Raw genomic sequence first — 22085 nt, 5'->3', positions numbered from 1 at the left:
ATGTTCTGTTTTCCAATAAGTTTTTATGCTTTTATAAGTAGAAATACGATATTTTCATTTTATTAAATTCCTTTTATTCAGAAATCCTTGTCATCTCCCATGCTCTACCATGTCTAGCATATCTATAAAGTTCCATGCTTTTTGTCTTTCAAGGCCTGCAATGAACAATGAGTAATGGGTAGTTATGCCCGTGACCCATGCCCCAGGGTAGGGTCTGGTCTCTTCCCTTGACCAAACCAAACCTTGACCCAACCAAAATCACCTTTCTCTCTTTCCTGGTGGAAGCAGTCTTGAGGCACGGAGTTGACTTCCTCACCCTTGGCACCCCTTTAGGGAGGTTGTCCCCTACCCTCCCATTTGCCTCCTCTTCAACTCCCAGCACCTCAAACCTATTGCTTAGGGGGACCTAGGGAACCAAGGTAGGGGAGGGAGGAGGTTTTCCCATGGCGCCGAGCCGTGACTATGTTCCAACCCTCTCCATGTTTCTGGTCTCCACCTTGTCACCATTCTGCCTGATAGGGCTGGGGGTCTATAATTTTGGGGGATATCTCCCTGATGACTTTCCCTCTGTCGTGCCAATCAATCAATCAATCTCCCTCTTGGACTCCCTAATGTTTCTCAGGTTCTCCACCTCTTCCTTGAGCTCTGCCCCCATGCTGAGCACATCTCCCACCTGCTCACACCGCTCACAGGTGGAACAGCTGCCACCATCCGCAGGAGCAGGCTCAGGCACTCCTTGCAGCCGCAGACTTGCACGGCCTCACTCCTGGGCAGGCCCTCGGTCTGGGTCGCCACGCTCTTTATGGGGCGAGCCCTGTCTGGTGGAGACCACGGTAATCTGTGGTCTCAGAAACTGCCAGTAGTGAGACAGTCCCCGGGTAATGAGAGACAGACCCTGCCCACCGGCCACACGAGCAGCAGCGCCAGCGGTGTGCACGCGCTGACCTCCCCTCTGTGTGTCAGTGACGTAGCCGCCCTCCCTGAGGCTTTTTCAAGGCTGCCATCGCCCTGGCAACGCCAACGCCATGCCAGCCTCTGTCGCGACAGAGCTACGAGTGCTGCCAGGTGGCTCCCTTGGCAAGGGACCCACCCGAAGCCCCCTGTACCTCAAGGTCTGTCACTGCGGCTCTGGCTGTGCCGGCTCCAAGCAGCTGACCTGGCGGGCTGAGGCATTTTGTCACGTTTTCATTAGTTACTAACCAGTGCATCTCCCTGTCTGCACAGTTACTATGGCTAACAGCCCTATCATATGCAATTTGTAAAAACATTTCCTCTTAAGCCATGAATATGAGAAATTATGACAGTACAAAATTATAAAAACATGAAAGTATTAACATAATAAAACCACACTATCTTGAACAATTAACGTCTTACATTTCTTTAAAATTAATTTTGCATGCCGACCTCTCTCTCTGTCCGGTGGGCAGCGACAACAGATAAGTGACTGTTGATGGTACCACTGGGTAATGTGTATGTGTTTGAGCCTGTGATAAAGATAAGCAGGCAACGAAAATCCAAAACAACTATGCAGTTTATTACTGTAAAGTGAGACTGTCGTGAGACGTAGTATGACTCTGCTTTATCAGCTGTTCTTGTTCCTGAATGACACACATTTCTAAAGTCTTCGATGTTGCAAACAGTCAATTGTATCCCACAGGTTGTCAGCTCAGATCATTGTAATGCCATCTCAGTGGAATGGCATTTGAGAAATAGTAGACTTGTTTTCACAATGACCCTGCTGAATATGGAATATGGAGAAACAATTTTTTTATATTTAAAGAAAGAAATAAACTGTTAAGGGAGATGAACACTGAGTTTTGAATCTTTAGGGACATTATGTGTGTCAGGAAGTTCCCACATTTAATTTATGGATGACCTAGGTCCAAATCCTCTTGCCCTAGTCTTCCCCCCTGCCTTTATACCTTGATTTTCAGGGGAGGATACATACACTGAAAGGAGAATGTTCCTAACTGCCTCAAGAATTAAAATATGTACAGTTGAGAAGATAAAGCCTCTAGATAAAGCATACACTGCTGTTTCACTACACTGATGATTCTAAACTCAGCTTGTGTCACCTCCAGGTGCCTTGTTGACATATATTTAACTTGGAAGTCTAAATTCCTTAGAGTTCCTGTGTAAAATTAGGATAATTACTCCATTTAGCATGTCTCTGCAGCTTTCTGTCTGTGTGTATGTATGTAGTGTGTGCGTGTGAGCACAGGCGTGTATTTTCTGAGAACTCATAGGTTACACAAATGTAAAAATTGGCTTTGATAAAGCAGTGTTGATACAAAACATGACTGAAACTACTGGGGATTGTGAAGCCTCAGTAGCATAATGTAGTTACCACGCAATTTATTGATGTGATAATTGTAATGATTTCTATGCTAATGTCTAGCACTAGGACAAGCATTGTTTTACTGTCTGCCACTCTATCTTCTTAATGTGCTTCCATTCAGTTAAAAAGAAGAGACAACAAAAATTTGAAAAAAGGTAAAATTCCACCTAAAGAAACAAGGAAAAGGCTGGTTTTGAGGTCTTTTGAGGATGTTTGCAATCCCATTCTGCTTTTGTGGATATCTGTTACCCAAGGGACAGCACTGTGCCAGAAGGGAGTGCAGGATCATTGCAACTGCATTGATACAAGTGCAATGGAATTAGGAAATAATGCCAGCTTCACTAATAAAAATGACACAGCACAAAGATTAATCTTTAGATGTATCTTACACAGGTTTATATTTATGCATGATACTCACACCCTAGGTAGGTTCAGAACAGAAATCGAAATGCATAGCAACTTACGTGTATGGCTATATGGATAACTATAGCCTCAGTCTTAGACACGACGCCAGGGCAGCAGGCAGGGGGGGGTGCTTTACCACCCTCTCAGCTTGCACCTATGAAATGAACATTTAGGCAGAATTTTTCAGATTTGCCAAAGAGACTCCAAGAGCCCTTAACCTCCCCAGCTGGGACTGAAAAGCTCAACCCAAACGGATGGTTCCTTGGCCAGGAAGGAGGTGATTTGCAGGGACCTCTCCGGGTGGGGAGCTCTCCATGGTGCTCCGCTGCTCACACTCTTTCCGCAGCACCCAGGAAAGAAAGTTCACAGGCTTGTAACTTCACCACGTGTTTTAAAACTTGACCCAATCTTCATGTGTCAAGGAAGTTCTCTGTCATCTGAGAAAGACTAGCTCCTAATTCACCATTGCAGCTGAGAGCTGGTGCCTGAAACGCGGTCTGCAAAGTGAACGGTTTCATGATGCACGCTTACCAAATCAGTGGAAGGAGGTATGACTGCAGTAGTTTAAATGGTAACAAACAAGGTGTGTAGCAGCACACACTGATGTAGGCTATGTAATTAGTCTGAGCATAAAATGAAATAGTATTGTCTATATATTGCGAAGTTCTCAAGAAGTGCTAGTTTCCATCATATAGGCTTTGTATATGTGCAAAGAACAAACTTGTTACAAGGTTTTTTTAATCTCAACTGACAAATTTGTGTTTCATAAAAACATTTTTTGCAACTTTAATTCTTTTCAGTTTGTCTAAGCTATGAATAATTGTTTGGGTTGTATGACAGGGTAGAGTTTTCATCTTCGGTGAAATTGGTTTTGGTGACTCTGGTGAAAACAGTTTTATTGCCTTCCAAGTACAGTTCATTCCAGCTTGTGATGGTTTTGTTGTGCTTTTTAATATTTTTTTAGGTCACTGTGTAAAGTTTGAGTTACCTAATTGTGTTATTGGAAGAAATGTTAGGTAAAAGATTCTTTAGCCATACTCAGTAGTTACTTAGCTGATATTTTCTTTCCAATATTCACAATAAAAGAGATTACTCTTACATACTAGTTCAGGGTTGTTGGCGTTTTAATTATTAAGATGCAGAATGCACATTTCTGGAGGATCCTACTTAGCCCCATTTCATCTTGCCAGAAAATACTTTATTCAGGTTTTCTCTTAATTAGTGTTTCTTCTTGAGTCAGCAGATCAAATACTCAGTTTAATATAGCTGAATATTGAACTTGAGTTCTAAGTAATGTCGCGTGGTTTACCGTAGTTCTACAGTTGTATTTAGGTTTCTGGCAGAAGCGGGAATGGATTTGGGTCTGATCTGTAAAGTGCTGAGTATTTGGTGACTGTTACAATACCTGCTTTACATGATTGCTCTAGCTTTTGATGTTCATCCTTTATATGTAACTTAGTGTGTATATTCATAAGTTTATTTATTGATGTTCTGTGTTTTTAAATGAAGCGTTCCTGCGTTTGAGGTGATTAATTTTGTCAGCATTGTGTTTATTATGTTTGCCTTGCCCCTCAGTACATTGAATATTTTTGTTTGTGACCATCCAATGTTTTTTTTTTTTTCAGGATTCCTGGGTTTGTTTGCATCTTATTTGGTATATATATATATTTTTTTCTTTTTAAATTTTGAAGTTTCAGTTCTGTTTTAATTAATAAATGTAAATCACCACCTAATGCTAATTTTCCACTTGTTAACAATAAAGCAAATATGCCAATAAAACTCTTCGTGATGCACACATTTTGTAGTCAAATGTGAAATTGTCTTAAACAAGGTAGCACAGGGATATGTAACATCATTTCAACCTGACAAATACTGTGATGTATTTGGTCTCAAGTGTGCCAGACCTGATGTGAGGACCATCCACTGTCTCCTCATAGTGCTTGGGAGACAACCATTTAGTATTCCTTTCAAAGGACAGGGGGTTTTAATTGACTTGTGAGGTGATATTCAGATTCCTCAATCACCTTGCAAAATACTATATACCAGATATTGGTATCAGTGTGATCCACGGGTAGGAATTTAACTGTCTTCTTTTCCCTAACTATGTGGAGACTTTAGTTTATGTGGAGCCTATCACTATGGTACTTGTAAATAATTCTTTTTTCTTTTAATAAGGCTAAGGCTAAGGTACAATATGTAACCTAAGCTTGATCTGGGTTTGGGATCCTTCATGCAGTTAGAGCACTGTTCTGTTGATGAAAAATTTAAGCAGGATAAAAAGCAGAAGTTATATTTTTCCTGTAAAGTTCACTGCACGAGCAGAAGTTGTAATAAGGTTTTGGGTTCCTTTTTTTTCCTTTCTTTTTTTTCTTTCTTTTTTTTTTTTTTTTTTCTAAATGCAGATGGGTAAAGACCAATTCCTCTTTTCTTTCCTCTTTTTAGAGGAAAGTTTTTCCTCCGGGGCTCTTTTGTTTACTTCACCACACCCACTTCAGTAGGAAGCAGATATATTTTTCCTTCATTCTGGATGAAATTCATTTATCTGCTTGGAGTCGGCAAAATCTCTTGCACAACTGAGATTCCAATGTAGCCTTCCTGTTGACTTCCTCTTTATTTTACTTCCCAAGCCATTGCAATCAGACAGAGGGAAACACACACTCCCCTCAAAAAAAACCTCACCAAAACTAAGCAAACCCCTAAGCAGCTGCTGAATGAAAGCTGTCATAAACCTAACGCCTCTTTACTCAGCACAAGCTGAAGAGATGTAACTAGAGGGAAACATAGAACCAGCCAGGAGAGTTTTACTCCTCCATCCTTAGCTAAAGAACTATAACTGCAAACACCTGTTAAATGGTTTAAAGTGAGATCTGAACGTTGTCTTCCAGTGGCCAGCCTTGATCAGGCTTCCTAAACACCAGAAATTCTTCCTTCTGATTATAAAGTCTGGGTACCTCCTTATTGCTGTTATAACCACACAACACTATCTTGCCCACAAGGGTTAGTCACCCCTTCTGCTTTCTCATAATACTTTGCAACAACAATGCTAAAATTCTTTTTACTAATTAAACACCAAGAGTTGTTTTCTTTTGACACCTTCCCATAAATTCCATTTATTTCTAAACCATGGTTTTGACTTAAATTCATTCTCTATTGTGGCCAAATAAATAAATTCATAAATCAAAGCAGCAGGGGGGAGGTGTGGTGGTGATTCCCAACAATGTTTTCATGCCTTTGTAGCTTCCTGCAGAGCAGTTGATAGCTGTCACGTTTGTAATTTCAGAAGAGATTGGAGGAGGTTCTCAAATAGGAGGAACAAATCAAAAAGCACCAGTCACTGCATTTAGCAGCGAGGCTTTGCATGTATGTGATGACTCAGGAAATCTGGCAATAAGATTCAAAGCAGGCAGGCCGGATACTTGTGAAGGGAAGCAATCAAAAAACTCCCACAGTTTCATAATTACTCCATTTAAAACATAAACTTCTGCCCAGGTCTTTTTCCTGGGGTAGACCTGAAACTGCTTGATTGGCCTCAGGATTTAAGTCGTGAGCTACTGCTAAAGTCGTTTAAGCTGATAGCTTCCAGTTTTGTGGTGGCTAATATGGCATCTGTGTGCTTTTTGTTTAGTTCCAACCGACCTTTCCTTGCCAGGAGGTTATTAGGAAATAAATCTTGACATTCAACTGTTTATAAGTTTCCAAAGAAAGGCAACTGTTCTTCAGCCACAGAGACAAGATTAATCTTTGGTCTGCTGGGACTTCTTTGAGTAGATGGGATTTCCAGAGAAGTCCTTACAATAGCAGATACATTCTCTTATCTGCAGTGTATTAAGAAATCTGTTTCCGTTTCCTATTACATTATTAAAAATATGGCTTGAGTTTGGGTTTCTTTTTTTTTTTTTTCTCCCCACATTTGGAGCTAAAGTTGCAATCTCTTAGAGCTAAAGAGAGTATGTGGAAGTCTCAAGCACAGTTTTACAAAGATACTACTCTTATCATCACCATAAGTGATGGGGTCCTGGGAGCAATGTGTTCCAGGACAGCGTAACAGTATGTGTGTTTTGCTCTTAACCTCTTCCCTCTCCATGAGCAGAAGGGCAGATGGGGTTTCGTGGATGCAGTACAGCAGATCTTATCCCAGTCCCAGGAGATGCACACAGTTCTGTGAAGCACAATCCACTGTTTTTTCAGGTCTTTGTTCTGAATACCAAAAATTTTTCAGAGTAGATCCTGTCACTGGGCACAACTGGAAAGAGTCTGGCCCCATCCTCTTCACATCTGCCGTTTAAATATTTATCAACAAGATCCCCAAATTTCATTTGGTTCCTCTCCACCCAACTCTACCCTGCCTGGGTCTCACTGAACAGCAGCTCAGCCTTCTGGTGCATCTGCCGCTCCTCCCAGTTTTGTATCAACAGACCTTCTGAGGTGCACTCCGTCCCTTCGTCCAGGTCATTGATGAACATGCTGAACAAGACTGGACCCAGTACTGACCCCCGGGGCACGCTTGGAGGCCTCTTGCAGGACTCTGCACCGATTATCACAACCTTCTAGGCTCTGCCATTCAGCGGGTTCTCAATCCACCTCACTGTCCACTCATCTATCCCACACTTCCTAAGCTAGCCTACGAGGAGGTTATAGGAGATAATGTCAAAAGCCTTGCTGAAATTGAGGTAGGCAAGATCAGCCACTGTACCCTCACCCACACAGCCAGTCATGACATCGTAGAAGTTTATCAGATTGGTGAAGCATTATTCCTCCTTGGTGAATCCATGTTGACCACTCATGATAACCTTCTCCTTCACACATGTAGAGATGACCTCCATCACCTAGACATGAGGTCCATCACCTAGAGATGAGCTGTTCCATCACCTACCCAGGGACGGAGGTGAAGCTCACCGGCCTGTAGTTTCTTGGGTCCTCCCTGTGGCCCTTTTTGAAGACCAGAGTGACATTGGCTTTCTGCCAGTCCTCAGGCACCTCATTCAGCAGCAGGCCCACAATTCCCTAGTCTTTCTTTTGCTAATGTACTTGAAGAAGCACTTCTTGTTGTCTCTCAGTCTTTGCTAGATTTAATTCCATGTGGGCCTTAGCCTTCCTCATTGCATCTCTGCTAACTCTGACAATGTTCCTATACTCCTCCCCAGTAGCCAGTCCCTTTTTCCACATTCTATAAACTTCCTTCTTCCCTTAGAGTTGTTCTAGGAGCTACCTTCTCATCCAAGCAGGTCTCCTGCCTCTTTTGCTTGATTAGTTAGAGAGATGCACTGACTCTTGAGCTTGGGGGAAGAGGTGCTTGAACATTGACCAGCTCTCTTGGACCCCATTTGTGGGAAATGGAAGAGTGGCCCTAGAAAAGAGACAGTTATGCTTGTTGGAGGGAAGCCGTGAAAGCAAGAGAAAAGGCAGTAAAGCAGGAGATGGAGGGTCTTGTAGAAATGTAAATTTGTGTGTTGTTTAGCAGGAAGGTGGCACGATGTGCTTTGTAATGTTAAGGAAGCTGCAGACAGAAAGACTCCTGTACATCCAGAGTTCGCCAGGGTGGGATAATCTTTTGTCTAAGAAAGTTGTGGTTAATGAAAAGTACTGAAACCTGGCTTGAGGCTGCTGCCTCGGCCATCGAGAGGGTATGAAGTTTGCTCAGTTGTTACTAAAGTTGTCTTCGATCCACCACAATGTGGGGCACTAAAACGACTCGCTGTCGATCTGGTGGCGAGCTCAGCTGAACTTCGGGACAAATGCCTCAAGGAAGCACTACCAGCACGCTCAGTTACCTTACACAGGTGGAAGGTAAGCAGCTGAGAACTATGGGGATGAATCTAATCAACAAGATTTTGAAGGAACATGGGAAGAAGATGGATAATGAAGAGTTACAACGAATTTTTCTTTGGACTTTTAAAAGTAATCCTTCCACAAACAGTCATAATATTTATCATCCAGAAATCTGGGACAAAGTTGGGGTCAGACTTCAGCACTGTGCCACTAAAATGGCAGCTGGCTTGTTATCCTCCTGGTGGGCCATTTCGAGACCTTAAAGGCGCATGTTGGATCTCAAGCAGTTGAGGGGTAAAAGAAGTCTACACCAGCATCAGCCCCACCACAGATGCCCTCTTCCATAGGCTGTACTGTAAGATCTCCTAATAATTCTGATGCTGATCCATTTGATCCAGAGCAGACAGAGCTCGAAAAAGAGTCCGACTTGTATCCCCCAGACTTTCACAACAAATGGGTGGCTTTAAGAAAGGAAGCAGAGCAGGTGGGGGATATGGACATCTTGGATGCCTTCCTGGTAATATATGCTCCTGAAGAACCACAATGGGATGGTCTTTCTTACAACCTTATAAAACACCTCAGGCGTATGGTAACTGATCATGGACTCGGAGCTCCATTTATCACCCCTTTGATACAGTCTCTTTGTGATAGTTCTGTTTTTACCCCACATGATTTTAAAACCGTGTTTCAGCTTATTATGACTGATCTGCAATACACTATGTGGGAATCAAAAATGAGGCAGCTTGCTAGGTCTCAGGCTGCATAAAATCAGGCGCTGGGTCAGCATCACCCTCTGAGAGTTGTTGATGTGAATTTGTTTATGGGAGAAGGAGATTGTAGCAACTGCGGCTCAAGCCAGAATCCCTCCCAAAGGCTTGTAGGAGGTTAAACAACTTGCACTCTGCACCCTTAAAAGTGTTCTGGAAGCTGGAGGGCAAAGACAACCTTTTGTTCGTATAAAGCAAGAACCAGCAGAGCCAATTACGAAATTTTTGGACAGACTTAATGATGCTTTACAGAAACACGTTGAGAATGAGGCGGTTTGCGGTTATATTTTGGAGCAACTCACAATTGAAAATACTAATTCAGACTGAAAAATCCCAGTGTTGATAATATGATTACCACAGGTATGGATACAGGTTCTAGGCAGCACGAGTTGTCTTTACTTGCCGAGGCGTTTGCGACAGTGTCAGTTCTATTTGGAATTATTTTCTTAACTTTTTTGAAGAACTTCAGTCTCTTCCCACGATGATTTGTGAAGCTCTGGGGGCCCTCAGGCATTTGCTGCTGGCAGAGTTAAAACCAATTGTTTGAGCTGATTGTAAATATTTTTTCTCTTTGGAAGAAAACACTTGTGTGCTTGATAACCCACTGTGATGTATGGCTTAGTTATTCCTGTGGTCAGCGTGGACATTTCCAAAAAAACTGCCCAAAGACAAATGGAGATTAAGTTGGAGCACCAGGTATTTGTCCGCGTTGCCACAAAGGAAGGCATTATGCAAATCAATGTCGATCCAAATTTGGAGTCCATCCCTTTCAATATGCCACACCCTCTGCCTTCTAGAGCCCTAACTCATGGGATTTCCCCAGGTCCTTAAGAGAACAAAGTTGGCTCTCCTGAAGTCCACAGTCATAATCCTATTTACTGCCTTGCTTCTTCCACACAGGATCCTTGAACTCCACCATCTCACGGTCACTGCAGCCAAGTCTGACCTCGACATTCATAACCCCCACCAATCCTTTGTTTCTTAGTACAAAGTCCCCAGCAGCACACCTCACCTCAGTGGTCCCTTCACCACTTGTGTTAAAATGGAAAGGAGCCTTCTGGACTGTGTTCCCCATGAGAACCAGTGCCTACGACTGTGAGGCTACTCCAAGTTGTCTGTAGGCCTCATCAACTTCCTTATCAGTTGGCCTGTAGTAAACACCTACCCCAGTGTCACCCAAACACCATAGCCTGACCCTTAGTTCTTACCCTTAAGCTCTTGACTGGTTCTTCATCCCCTCCTAGGCAGAGCTCGATATATTCCAGTTGCTCTCTCACATAAAGAGTAACTCCATCACCTCGTCTTGCTTGCCTGTCTTTCCTAAAAAGTATGTAACCATCCATTTCAGCATTCCAGTCATGCAAGCTATGCCACTGTATCTCTGTAACTGCAATGAGATCATGGCCCTGTGACTGCACACAGACCTCTAGCTCTTCCTGTTTATTACCTATTCTGTGTGTGCTGGTGCACAGGCATTTCAGAGAGGTAATCAAGCGTGGAGGTTTCCCTGGAGGGGTAAAAGGGGATCTACCTTAGGCATACACACCCTTGAGAAAGTTTGCATTCTGGTTCTTCTCTTGGGAGGCAGCTAAGGAGCATTTGCTGCTCTGGTTGGCCTGGCTTATTCCCCAGTTCGATGCAATGGCATGAGTATTGCCACTTTGGACCCCTCTGTACAAGGCAGATACCTGGTATGGAAGTGTCTATCTAAACCTGCCACCTTGTAAGCAACTAAGAAATAGATACTTTATAATGGGAAGTCCCAAGCAGCTGGAGGTCACATTACTAGCTGTGCTTTTAAGGACTAGTTGTTAAACAAAGCTAAAAATGGAGTAATGACACCCAAAAAAGTCAACAGCCCATTTCCATAGAAGGCAAATATTTTATTACCAAAGGAGTTATAATATCAAAGTAAGAAACTGCAAAAAGAGTTATAAACAACTATAAAAATACTTCTGTTTATCCAAAATTAAATATGAACACTTTATTAGTAAAATGCCAATATATTATTCTCTGAAAATATTCACACATTTTAAGTTGTTTGTCTAACATGTTGAACACGTTATATAAAATAATTGCATATAAGAAATCACAATCTGAAGGTAAGAAATTCTAGCTCCTCCTGCAGCTAACTCCAGGACAACCAAACACATAAGGGTAGTGCTGTTTCCAGTCAGCTGGACAAACTTACATTCAGGCATCTCCTTTTCCACCTTCCAATGGTCTTGCTGCCTTGCCTCTATTTAAGATAGTAGGTGTGTGCTACATCTCTCAAAAATCAGTACCCTTCCTAAGTTTTTTAAAAAGTTAACCTTTTCCCTGGTTTTCCAAACCTAACTGTTTGCATACCCATTTAATACCCACGCTGAAAACATCATTGCATCAGCAGAACAGACCCAAGATCAGCTGCGTGGTTGGTAAATTGTTCCTTTTGGCCCTTGATGCATCTTATATAAAGAAACCAGCTACTCTCCACACTATTTTCTTCACCTGCAGCTTGTAAGATGTTTTTATAAATTGCAGTAGCCACGTAAGTAGATTGCTTCAATACGACGGTACTATAAAGTTACTCAAAAGATCAGAAAATTCAAAGTAGTTTCCAGAGCATGAAGGTGGGACACAAACTTCTGCAGAGTTCTTTGTTTCAAACGCTGGTCTTTTATTTCCACTTCTTGGACTTCAGCAGCTCGGTCTAGCCATTTCCGTTTACTCCGTCTCCAGGAACAAGGTACAGTAGCTTGCCATCAGAACTCTGGCATAAAGCGTTCATATAAGTGAGCAGAGTTACTTGAAGGATGCATATAAAATGCAGAGATACCAAGTAATGCCGCTTCGACAGAAGAGCATGATTCACCTGGAATCACCTGAAAATGATTTTCTCAAATTTATTCCAGCAGGATCGAAGGCGAGAGATATTTTCTTTCAGTTCACAAAATTCTTGGTTACATCTCCTTCTGGACTGTTCAGCTGCTTCTGTATCTGATTTATTGTATGTATTTACCTGCATGCATACCTGAAAAAGAGCAGTTTGTATTGTTAATTGAAAAGTGCTTATTCTTTTCATATAGACATCTTTTAAACCAAACAGATTCCATAATGTCTCAACTATAATGGAGGGGCCTTAGATGATAATTAAGCCAGAAAGCTGGGCTACTCACAAAACGTGCCATGGCAATACATAACCTGCATCACCCTGATGCTCTCACTCTGCCGCCCTTCCCTTCGCTGCTTTATGGATAGCTGAAACCAATGTGTGCAACTCAGAACATGTACACCTTCTGTCAGTGGTTTAAAATTTATCCTTTCTTTGAAGGACTGGAAAAATGAAGCCAATTAAATTGTGAGCCTAAAAAATGTGACCACATGTGTGGTACCTTGAGACTGCTGGAACAAGACAGACCTGTTCCCAAGGGTTGGTGCTGTGTCATAGTGTTCAGGATGTCACCCAGAGACAAGGAGACCATGGTACTTGTCCATATTCAATGATTGTTCATTATTTTTACCAAAAGACTGTTTTAAAATAAAACCAAGCAACCACGAGATAAGGCAGAAGTTTCAAGGGTGACACCCTTTGACTACTATGATTTAACCGTGATACCTTTTGTGGCAAGGGAAATGTTGGATTCAGCACAGGTCTCTAAGCAAAATACAGGCACCAACATTACTTTGAACATCTGGTCCTAGATTCTAAGAGTTTTCATGTTTCAAGGAGAAGAAGGACTTAAATGCAGCCTTCAATCCAACTATTTAAACTGGTCATAAAGAATTATGTCCTTTGGTGCCTGTGGGGAGGCTTTTTGGCATTGGTTAATGTTTTTGTAGTCAACAAGTAACTGTGAGCCACGCTGAAAAGAAGGTTCTGCCTTTGCTGCAGTACTCTCTTGATCTCTGTGCTAGATTTAAGCAACAGATGAAAGAACAGATTCTGCCAGTGACTAAAAATCCAACCATTTTCATATCTAACTGTTCTTGTTGAGTCTGAGCTATTGTGGTTAAAATGGAGATCAAATGGATTATGGAAAGGAGAGAAACTCACACTATTTGTTTGTTTGAACAAACCAAATCAAACATTAATCTTAGGGTAGAACCCCAATGAGAAGTAATAATGATATTATACACAGAGGAGGTTAAATGCCTTCTTTGCACTAGTGTGGTCTTTGTCTTATACTGGAGAATTAACTCGGGTACTTCAGTGCTGAACCAGAGCATAAATCTTTGCTGTAGACTTCCAGATCACTGCCTGTCTTTGTCTCTGCACTGATCTGAATGTCTTATTACAAGACATATGCTCTACAGAGCAAAATTAGTCACGTGCGTATCGTGTGTGATAGCTGTACCTCTGGGCGGTAGGTATGAAAGTCTGTGTTGAAGAGCTCCTAGAATTGTCACATACTCCCAGCAAACTGCAGACCTCCACTACCACTCACCTTTTCTTTTTTATGTCTTTCACATTTGCACTGTAGAACCTGCAACGTCCCACATGAGACCAACGTTGCTTTCCATCTAAAGTCTTTGATGATCTTTCGCTTGTTAAAGAATCTGAGCATATTGCATGCCATACTCTGTAGTGATTCTATTTCCTGAAAAGAGAGAAAGAAAAAAATATGTCCTGAAAGCTCTGAGCACCTTTAATTCTTTATAATACTGGTTTGTTTAAAAAAAAACCACCCCAAACTCCATCAGCTACTGTTAGCTACCTTTGCTTTCACAGTGGCAATCTTTTCCAACAAAACATAGAACTTATCTCACCTACCTGCCATCTCTTCAAAATATTTAAAAGTATCAATCAGTAGTAGTAGTAATAATCATAATGAAAGGATGTTAGGGAGAAATCTCAGCTGCCATGAAATCAGCCAGTCCAGTTAGGAAAACAATGAACGATTTTTGGACTAAGTCCTTTTGTCAAGTCACACTACAATTTGCAGCCACAGCTGGCAAATGTGTGTTCCATCATTTGAGATCTGCCCAAACTTTTCAAGCTTTCAGATTACAAGTGCAAAGTGTAGCCAATATCATTTTCTGTAGAAACATGAAAACAAGGGTTGGGAAATTCTGATGTTTACTTACTTCCATTGGCAAAATAAAGTAAGTTTTCTGTACTGTTTTGGATTAAAAATATGAAACAACCTTTACAGTAGGAAAAAGGAGGTCTTGGATATGAAATTCCTTAAGATTTTTTAAATATCAAATTACTTGACAAATGGTGGAATTCCAAATTCTAAAATGGAACAACCCTGACTATTATGATTTGACTATTAAAAGGTAGTATTGCTCTCTATCACAATATGCTGTTCAGGAACTGGACTGTACAAAGAACCCACCTGAGTCTGTATCCTTTAAAGTAGATTCTGAGAAGTTAAATTTTACCTGAGTATCATTGCAGAAAAACACTTTGCTATTTTCACGTCTTTTATTCTTGCAGCACCTGTCATGATACTCTGCAGATATATTTACCTGTAAAATATAATATAGGTTTTAACATGGACATTATTAATCAAGTGAGCCAAATTTCTCACTAACAACTGGCAAAGTCAACACTGAATTGTTCTGTAGTGTCTCCTCAGGTGTAGCAGGGTCGGTGTACAATTCTGAGCTTTCCTTTGGCAAGCAGGCAAAGAAAACCCCAATCCAGCTACAATCACATAGAATCACAGCATAGATGATGGTGGAAGTATCCTCTGGAACTCATCTGGTCCAGCCCCCTTGCTCAAGCAGGGCCACCTAGATCCAGTTGTCCAGGACCATGTCCAGGTGGCTTCTGAGCAGCTCCAAGGATAAAGACTCCACAACATCTCTGGGAAATGTGTACCAGTGGTCGGTCACCCACACAGTAGAAAAGTTTCTGGGTATTCAGAGGGAACCTGTGTTTCAGTGTGTGCTCATTGCCCCAAGTTCTGTCACTGGGCACCACTGAGAAGAACCTGGCTCCACTCTTTTTGCACCCTCCCTTCAGGTATTTATGGACATTAATAAGATTCCCCACCCCCTGATCCTTCTCTTCTCAAGGCTGAACTGTCCCAGCTCTCTCAGCCTTTGTTGGACAGATATTGCAGTGCCTTAACTATCTTTGTGGCCTTTGCTGGACTCTCTCCAATAGCTTTGTTTTTCTCTCATACTGGGGATCCTAGAACTGGACACCAATCTATTAATTTTAAACCTTCATATCCTATCAACTTACTTGGTTATTTGACATTTTAAAACATACAGGAATATTTAAACCTTACATGGGCATCACCTGCAATGTTTATCAATGTTTGTCTCAATAAATACATGACTCATGCATCTAAACAGATAGTAGCACTCCCTTCATATAGGCACCAACAGATGTCCTAAGCAGTATCACTTGCTTCCTTTCTGTGACTGTATATTTTATCAATATATTCTTTAGTTTTTCTCTTTCTACTTTCATATTTTTCATCACGATGGAACAGGTTGCCCAGAGAGGTGGTAGACGCCCCATCCCTGGAAACATTCAAGGCCATGTTGGATGGGATGCTGAGCTGACTGATCCAGTTGAAGACGTCCCTGCTTATCGGGCAGCAGTTGGACTAGAGGACCTTTAAAGGTCCCTTCCAACCAAATCCATTCTGTCATTCTGTGATTTCATGACAACTAAACTGAACAAAATCTCTTCACTTCCTTCTTCAGTTTATAACCACATAACCTAACACAACCATTTTTTTTGATTTAAAAAAGGCAGCTCATCATAATATTGTGTTATATCTCTTACTTAGGCATACACATGAAGTCATTACAGAACTTGATTCTTAAAGCATTTCTGCAGATTTTTGTGTAACACTGCCTGTATTTCAGAAATTCACCCATAATAAATTGAACTTCATCCAGGACCTAGTTTTGAAATTAGGAGTTTAGGGAACCAAATATTCACTGATAAACCCCCCAACATTTGGAAGATAATGTCAATCTCCGCTTATAGCACAACAGAAGAAGTTTTGCTGCAGTGACACAGCTCCAAGAGTTTGAAATAAAAAAGTAAATACGTAAATAGATGAATAATCACCCTAAAACCTATATATCTGTGCCTTCATTGCTACTCACTCTCACTGACTTCCTCAGATCATCTTTCGTATAACGTATGGTGACCATTTCTGAAAGCAGTTTATTGACTGTGACTAAAGCAACCTAAGGGAAATTCTGGTCTCAGAAAAGGAATTAGTGAAAATCAAATTAACCTATGGAGTTCTATTACATAACCCACTCCACATCTCCATAACTGCCTGCGTACATCAGGTTTAAGGACTGAAAGTTATTGACTTTGGATCTTCAGTTTCAGAGAAGTGCCTTGTGGGCAGTTGCTATCACCCAAACAGCGCTGTCCGTAATATTTGCTTTTAAGTTACAATAAGACTATGCACTGATTTTACACAGAAGACAAATTGCTTTCTCTTGGCCAGGTTGGATGGGGCTTTGGACAACATTGTCTAGTGGAGGATGTCCCTGCCCATGGCAGGGAGGTTAGATCTAGATGGTCTCTGAGGTCCCTTCCAACCCAAACCACTCTGTGATTCTGTTTGTCGATGATTGTCTTAATCTGGGAAAAATACAGACAGTAAAATGAAGAAATTTGCTTGTGTCTGTCTATTCTAAGATGTAAAAGCTTCAGCATTCCACGCATCCCTAGTACCTTTCACAAACATTAGTTCATTAGTTTTGTTTATTTATTTATTTATTTATTTGCATAGCAGGTTTAGTTCACATACAGTCTCTTAAAACCCCATGATATTTACTACAATAAAAAAAAAGGTTAAAACTTTCAAAATGTGTCTGGAAGAATGGCATTGCTCCATTCAAAGCCTTGATGGCACCCTGGGGCACAGAGAGCATCGAGCTTCATCCTGCAATTGAGCAGGTATTCCCACCTCCAGCCCGAGACACTCTTCCCACAGCTTCAGTGATCCTGCAGCTTCAGCAGAGCTGGGAAGGACCTCATGTCTTTCCACCACAGGAAGACAGCAGGATCTTGCCTCCCAGAGGCGGTTATTCCTGACATACTGTTTTCTCTTGTAGCACAGTTAACTTACAACTTCTATCTAGAGGGTTTATTTTTGTTCTTTAGGAAATGCTTGTCTTTATCAGAAACGAGATGCCAAATTAAAGGGGCTACTTATCTGTTCTAATATGGCCATGAATATTTTCCCCAGCTTCGGCGCCTTGTTCAGGGTAAGGTAATTTATTTATGGAGAAGCACCTTTCTCTCTTCATAATCTCAACAAACGCAATGTGATTAAATGATTGCATCCTGACTCTAACAGTAGAAAGGCTGGAAACAACTGGCATGATGCTCTTAAAGATGGTGGTGGATCATAAGAAGAAATAAAATGGCTCTTGATCCCACCTTTGAAAAAGCACTGTATTTCACTTGTATATCATGCAAATACATCTTGATTTAAGACCACCAAAGAATGGTGAGTTCTTGTCTAGTGAAAAGCTGTCAGAAAAATCCCATTTTCATAGAAATGCTCTGCTAATCCAACTATGGAAAGTGCCTTCTCCAAATAAAGGGTTCTTGAATGTAATTGTTAATAATTCACGATGAAGAGTTGGGAGGTAGGGTTTGGGCTTGGATCAGTAAACTGTTAGGACACTAATAAATCTGGTTGGTAAAGCTATAAACTGAGAAAGTTAAGTTTTTCTCTGCTGCTATCTAGAAAAGTTGATTCTTTTTTAGCTAAACAAGATATTTTAACAGGTAAAATACAAAGAAACTCTTACTGCTGGATGAGGTTTGTGCCTCTTTGCATTTCTATTCAATGCACTACGTAAGACTTCAGTCAAGAAGTCCACAATTAGTAGAACAGACTTCAGGCTAAGTAGTCCTTTCTTTTGATAAGAAGATATAAATAGAAGTAGTCATGAAATTACTTCAGAAAAAAGAACTTATTAATGTAAGATATTGCACTATTTAGGACCGAATGGTGCATGTGATTAACAACATAGTGCACAGGCACAAAAACCTGTATCACAGTATTTGTGCATGCAAATAGGCAGCACCCACAGATTTCAGAGCTTTTAAAGAGACTAAATTGTCACACTGCCTCAAATAAAGCAAACATTTGGGGACAGTGTGTGATTCTAAATTGGGCTTTTGTTATATGTTAACAGTAGAGCCTTTAAAAATTATTACTTGCTATCATCTAAACATAATCAGCATTTTTTGAAAGCTCAAGACCTGTTACCTACCAGCTCATTGATGTCGTGGCTTAGTATGTTCTCATACTTCACACGAATTTCAGTTGTCTTATTTCCCATTGCACAACTGGATGAATTCACTGGAGACAGAAGAAGAAGCAGTGGCAGAACGCGAAAGATAAATCTAAAAAAGGCTGGATGACAACAAGAGCAGTTAAGTACGTATTAAATGCCATGGACTGTATGCTGTATTCACAAACAAATTCCATAACCTGTTAAAATGACTTACAGGGCGTCTGTGTACAACCCAATGACTTGTACCTTGAGGGGAAGATTCAGCTCCAGATTAAAACACTATCTGGGTGTCTAAATTCCCTCATAGTCAAGGATGATTTAGCCAGCATGGTTAAGAGCCTACAGCTATCAAGCTGACCCTCTACTTGGTCTCTACTTGGGCTGAATTCATCTCCAGGCTTCCCTGCAAGCATTGACAAGGTCTCTCCATTGACCATAGTTGGACTGTAACCACATAGCATATATGTAAACAGGTGTCTTAGTCAGATAGGTGTAGACATTCAAGTGTCCTAATCTGCATCTGAATCTCATCCTAATTGTCCGTTTTTCATATGATGATACAAATGCCCATGGCCACATGGGCTTTTTACATCAAAAGGGAGGTTAAACACATTTTCAGGCTGACCATAAGTACAAATCCATACTAGTTGCCATTAACATGAAGTAAGGTGGCAACACACCCTACCCTGAAAGATTTTTGCAATCTTTTGGAGCAAATCTCACTGCCCCTCACTTTGTTTCTCCCTTCAGTGGATCATCTTGCTTTGCTCAGACATCTGGTCTTCTGTCCTTGCATGACATCCAGGAAAATATGAGTTCTGTGAGGATAGGCACAGAGAAAAGACCAAAATATCAAAAGAGCCTAAAGGTACTTACAGGTGACTAGGCTGATGCTGGGAATGAGGGAGACTGGGTACAAGGCAGTATCAGGATTAGGAAGTTCATAACTGGACCTTTTCCTACAGCTAGACTGGCTAGGGTGATGCTTAAATCAAAGGTTTTGGGGAAAAAAACAGAGCTAGAAATTTAGGTCATAGGTTAGCAAAGATCACAGCACATGCCTGGACTAGTATGAGCTGTTTCTACCCATCTCTGCTACTCATTAAGAACAACCACCGCACACAGAGCAACTGTGGGGTTGCAGCCAGGAAAGGCAGAAGGGATGCTCTGACTCTAACTGCTACTTTCCTTCTCTCCAGCGTGGATGAGACCACTGGGAGATGGGTGCCTGTGAGGCCGAGCATTGCTAGTAAATCCCAGCCTGAGCTGAATCATGAATAACTAAGAAGGTGGCAGTGAAACTTAGCCTTAATACTTACTGAGCCACCCAACCTCGGTGATGCAAGAGCCACAGTCACACCACAGGCTCATCTGCCATTCAGAGAAACACAGTCCCTTGCAGCTCATCCCAGCTGACTCCCACCACATTTTCTGATTAGTCATGAACACACTGTGATGTTTCAGTACAAAAACTAGATTAACCAAAGCAGCTAGAGAAGCAGCAGGAGCTAAATTCCAAAACTGTTCTTGTGGCAAGCTGCCTGCCAAGTTTTAATGGGACATCTGATGACCCAAACCCCAAATTTTCTGACCTCTTCATGTACTGATCAACTAAAGTCTACTAATACCTAAAAAAATCTAGTTTGAAGAGCTGTATGCACCCTAAATGGATCCTACATGTGGTAAATATAAATGCTACTAAGGTGAATCCATTAAGATCTTCAAGCCCCAAGTGGACATCTGACTTCCACAGAGATTTACCCTTGCAAATCTCTATTATGACCATGTCTGTGCCAAGTGAATTATCAGCTTGTAGGACTGAGATTTAATATTTTAAAAGAAGATTTCCAAGCAAACAAACAAACAAAAAATTGCAAGATCTCAATTACAGGAAAAGATTTTTCCAAAATGCCATTGCAACTCTGGATTCCAAAAAAAACACCCAAGCCCAAAACCAAGCATTACTTGTTTCCAGATAGAAGTGATACAAGCAACTTGGCCATGCTGCTTCAGAAACATGCTTCAAAAGACACAAATAATATTCTTCTATATTAAAATCAGCCTAACAGATTCCATCACTTGAAACTTTGGTTTGTCCAGCAATGAGCGGAGAGAATACATGAAAACTGCAAAGTCACTTGTTTTATATTTGCCTTCCCTGTATTGTACGGATTGTGCATCTTTCTTAAATGAGGAAATTACGGAATCAAAGCAAAGAGATGCGGCACATCCCTTGACCCATTTCCAGCATCGTGATGAAACGTGTTCAAACATTCCTAAATAAGTCCTCTGGAACCCATTAAGACGTTTGTCAAAAAATGTTGCAGGAGCTTAAGACTGAAAACTGAATGGGTTTTCCTTGAAGCGAGGTAACTTCAGAGGAATTGGGATTGACTGCACCCCATCAAACCAGCTCTTCAATAGAAAAGGAGCATGTATTACTTAGTTATAAAACCCCGACCCTTCAGTAAATTCCCCAAAGCTGGTAAGGCCTATCTGGAAAGCCCCAAAAGATTTTCTGAGAAAAGCCGGGAAGAGTTAGCCGGGAAGTCAGCATTCCAGTATTTCCAAATGTAAAAAAGCCCCTCTTTTTAATTAAAAAAACCCTCCTGTGCCTGCATCCTGGAAGTGGCACTGCAGGCGTGCCCACGCCCGAGGCGTGCTCCCGGCCGGACCCCGCGAGCTGCCCGCATCAGCCTGCCTGCGGGGTCACCCGGCGCCCCGCAAACCACCCACATCTCCGCATGCGGCACCCTCTGCCCCACAGCCCCATTCCGCAGCCCGCAATCCCCGAGGGGAGCGGTTAACAGCGGCTTCTCCTCCCTCTGCCTCTCTTGAGACCGCGCAAAGGTGCGGAGGGACGCGCCGCGGCTCCGCGGGTCACTCTTGCCGCCCGCCGGGCGAGGACGCGGGGCTCCGCCGGCCCGAAGGCGACGCATCCCCGGCGCTGCGCGGCACCTGCTCCGGGCGCGCCCCGCACCGTCCTCCTGCCTCCGCCACCCGGACCCTTCTTCCCGGCAGCGGGTGGGATGGGAACCGGGAGCTTTTACTTTCATTCTAAGGGGAAAGGGGAAAAAAAAAGCAAAACTGGGAATTTCCCCGGCCGTCAGCAGAGGTTTAAAAAGGCACCGAGCGGCACCACAGCAGGAGAGGCGGCGGAGCCGGGAGCGCCGAGACAGCGGAGCCGGTGAGGAGCCAGCGCGGTCGGGGGCGCGGAGCGTCGCGGCGGAGCTCAGCTCAGCTCAGCTCAGCTCAGCCCAGCCCAGCCGGGGCGCAGGTGAAGCGGAGCGCCCCGCGCGGCTCTTTCCGCAGCTGCCTGCGGCGCGGTCCGGTGTGGGGCGGTGTGGGGCGCGCTCCTTACCATGGAACATGGTCCGCGGGGGGGGTGGCAGAGAGCTGCGCCGGCGGCTCCGCGGTCATGGTGGCGGCGGCGTCTCGCCCATGTTGCATGCAGCCCGCGGAGCGACGCGCAGGGATGGGAGAGGGGACGGACGAGAAGAACCGCGGCGGGCGGACGGGGCTCAGCAGCAGCCCCCTGCCGCCCTCCTGCCGTGGGGGGGCGCGGCGCTGTCAGACGCGGC

At 42.6% G+C, this 22085-nt stretch overlaps 1 protein-coding gene across 1 annotated transcript; it reads right to left on the bottom strand.

The window, feature by feature from the left end:
• Nucleotides 1-12139: 12139 nt before the first annotated feature.
• Nucleotides 12140-21560, bottom strand: IL7 (interleukin 7; the record flags this gene model as incomplete). The annotated part of the gene is made up of 5 exons (XM_084260592.1): nucleotides 12140-12292; nucleotides 13707-13859; nucleotides 14647-14733; nucleotides 18481-18623; nucleotides 21110-21560. 5 exons carry the CDS (start codon nucleotides 21558-21560, stop codon nucleotides 12140-12142), a joined length of 987 nt encoding a protein of 328 aa, XP_084116718.1.
• Nucleotides 21561-22085: the final 525 nt, after the last annotated feature.

This window comes from Gallinula chloropus, assembly GCF_964237585.1.
Source record: "Gallinula chloropus genome assembly, chromosome: 2".
Lineage (NCBI taxonomy): Eukaryota > Metazoa > Chordata > Aves > Gruiformes > Rallidae > Gallinula > Gallinula chloropus.
The sequence above is the reverse complement of the archived record's forward strand: the minus strand, read 5'-3'. Positions and strand labels throughout refer to the sequence as shown.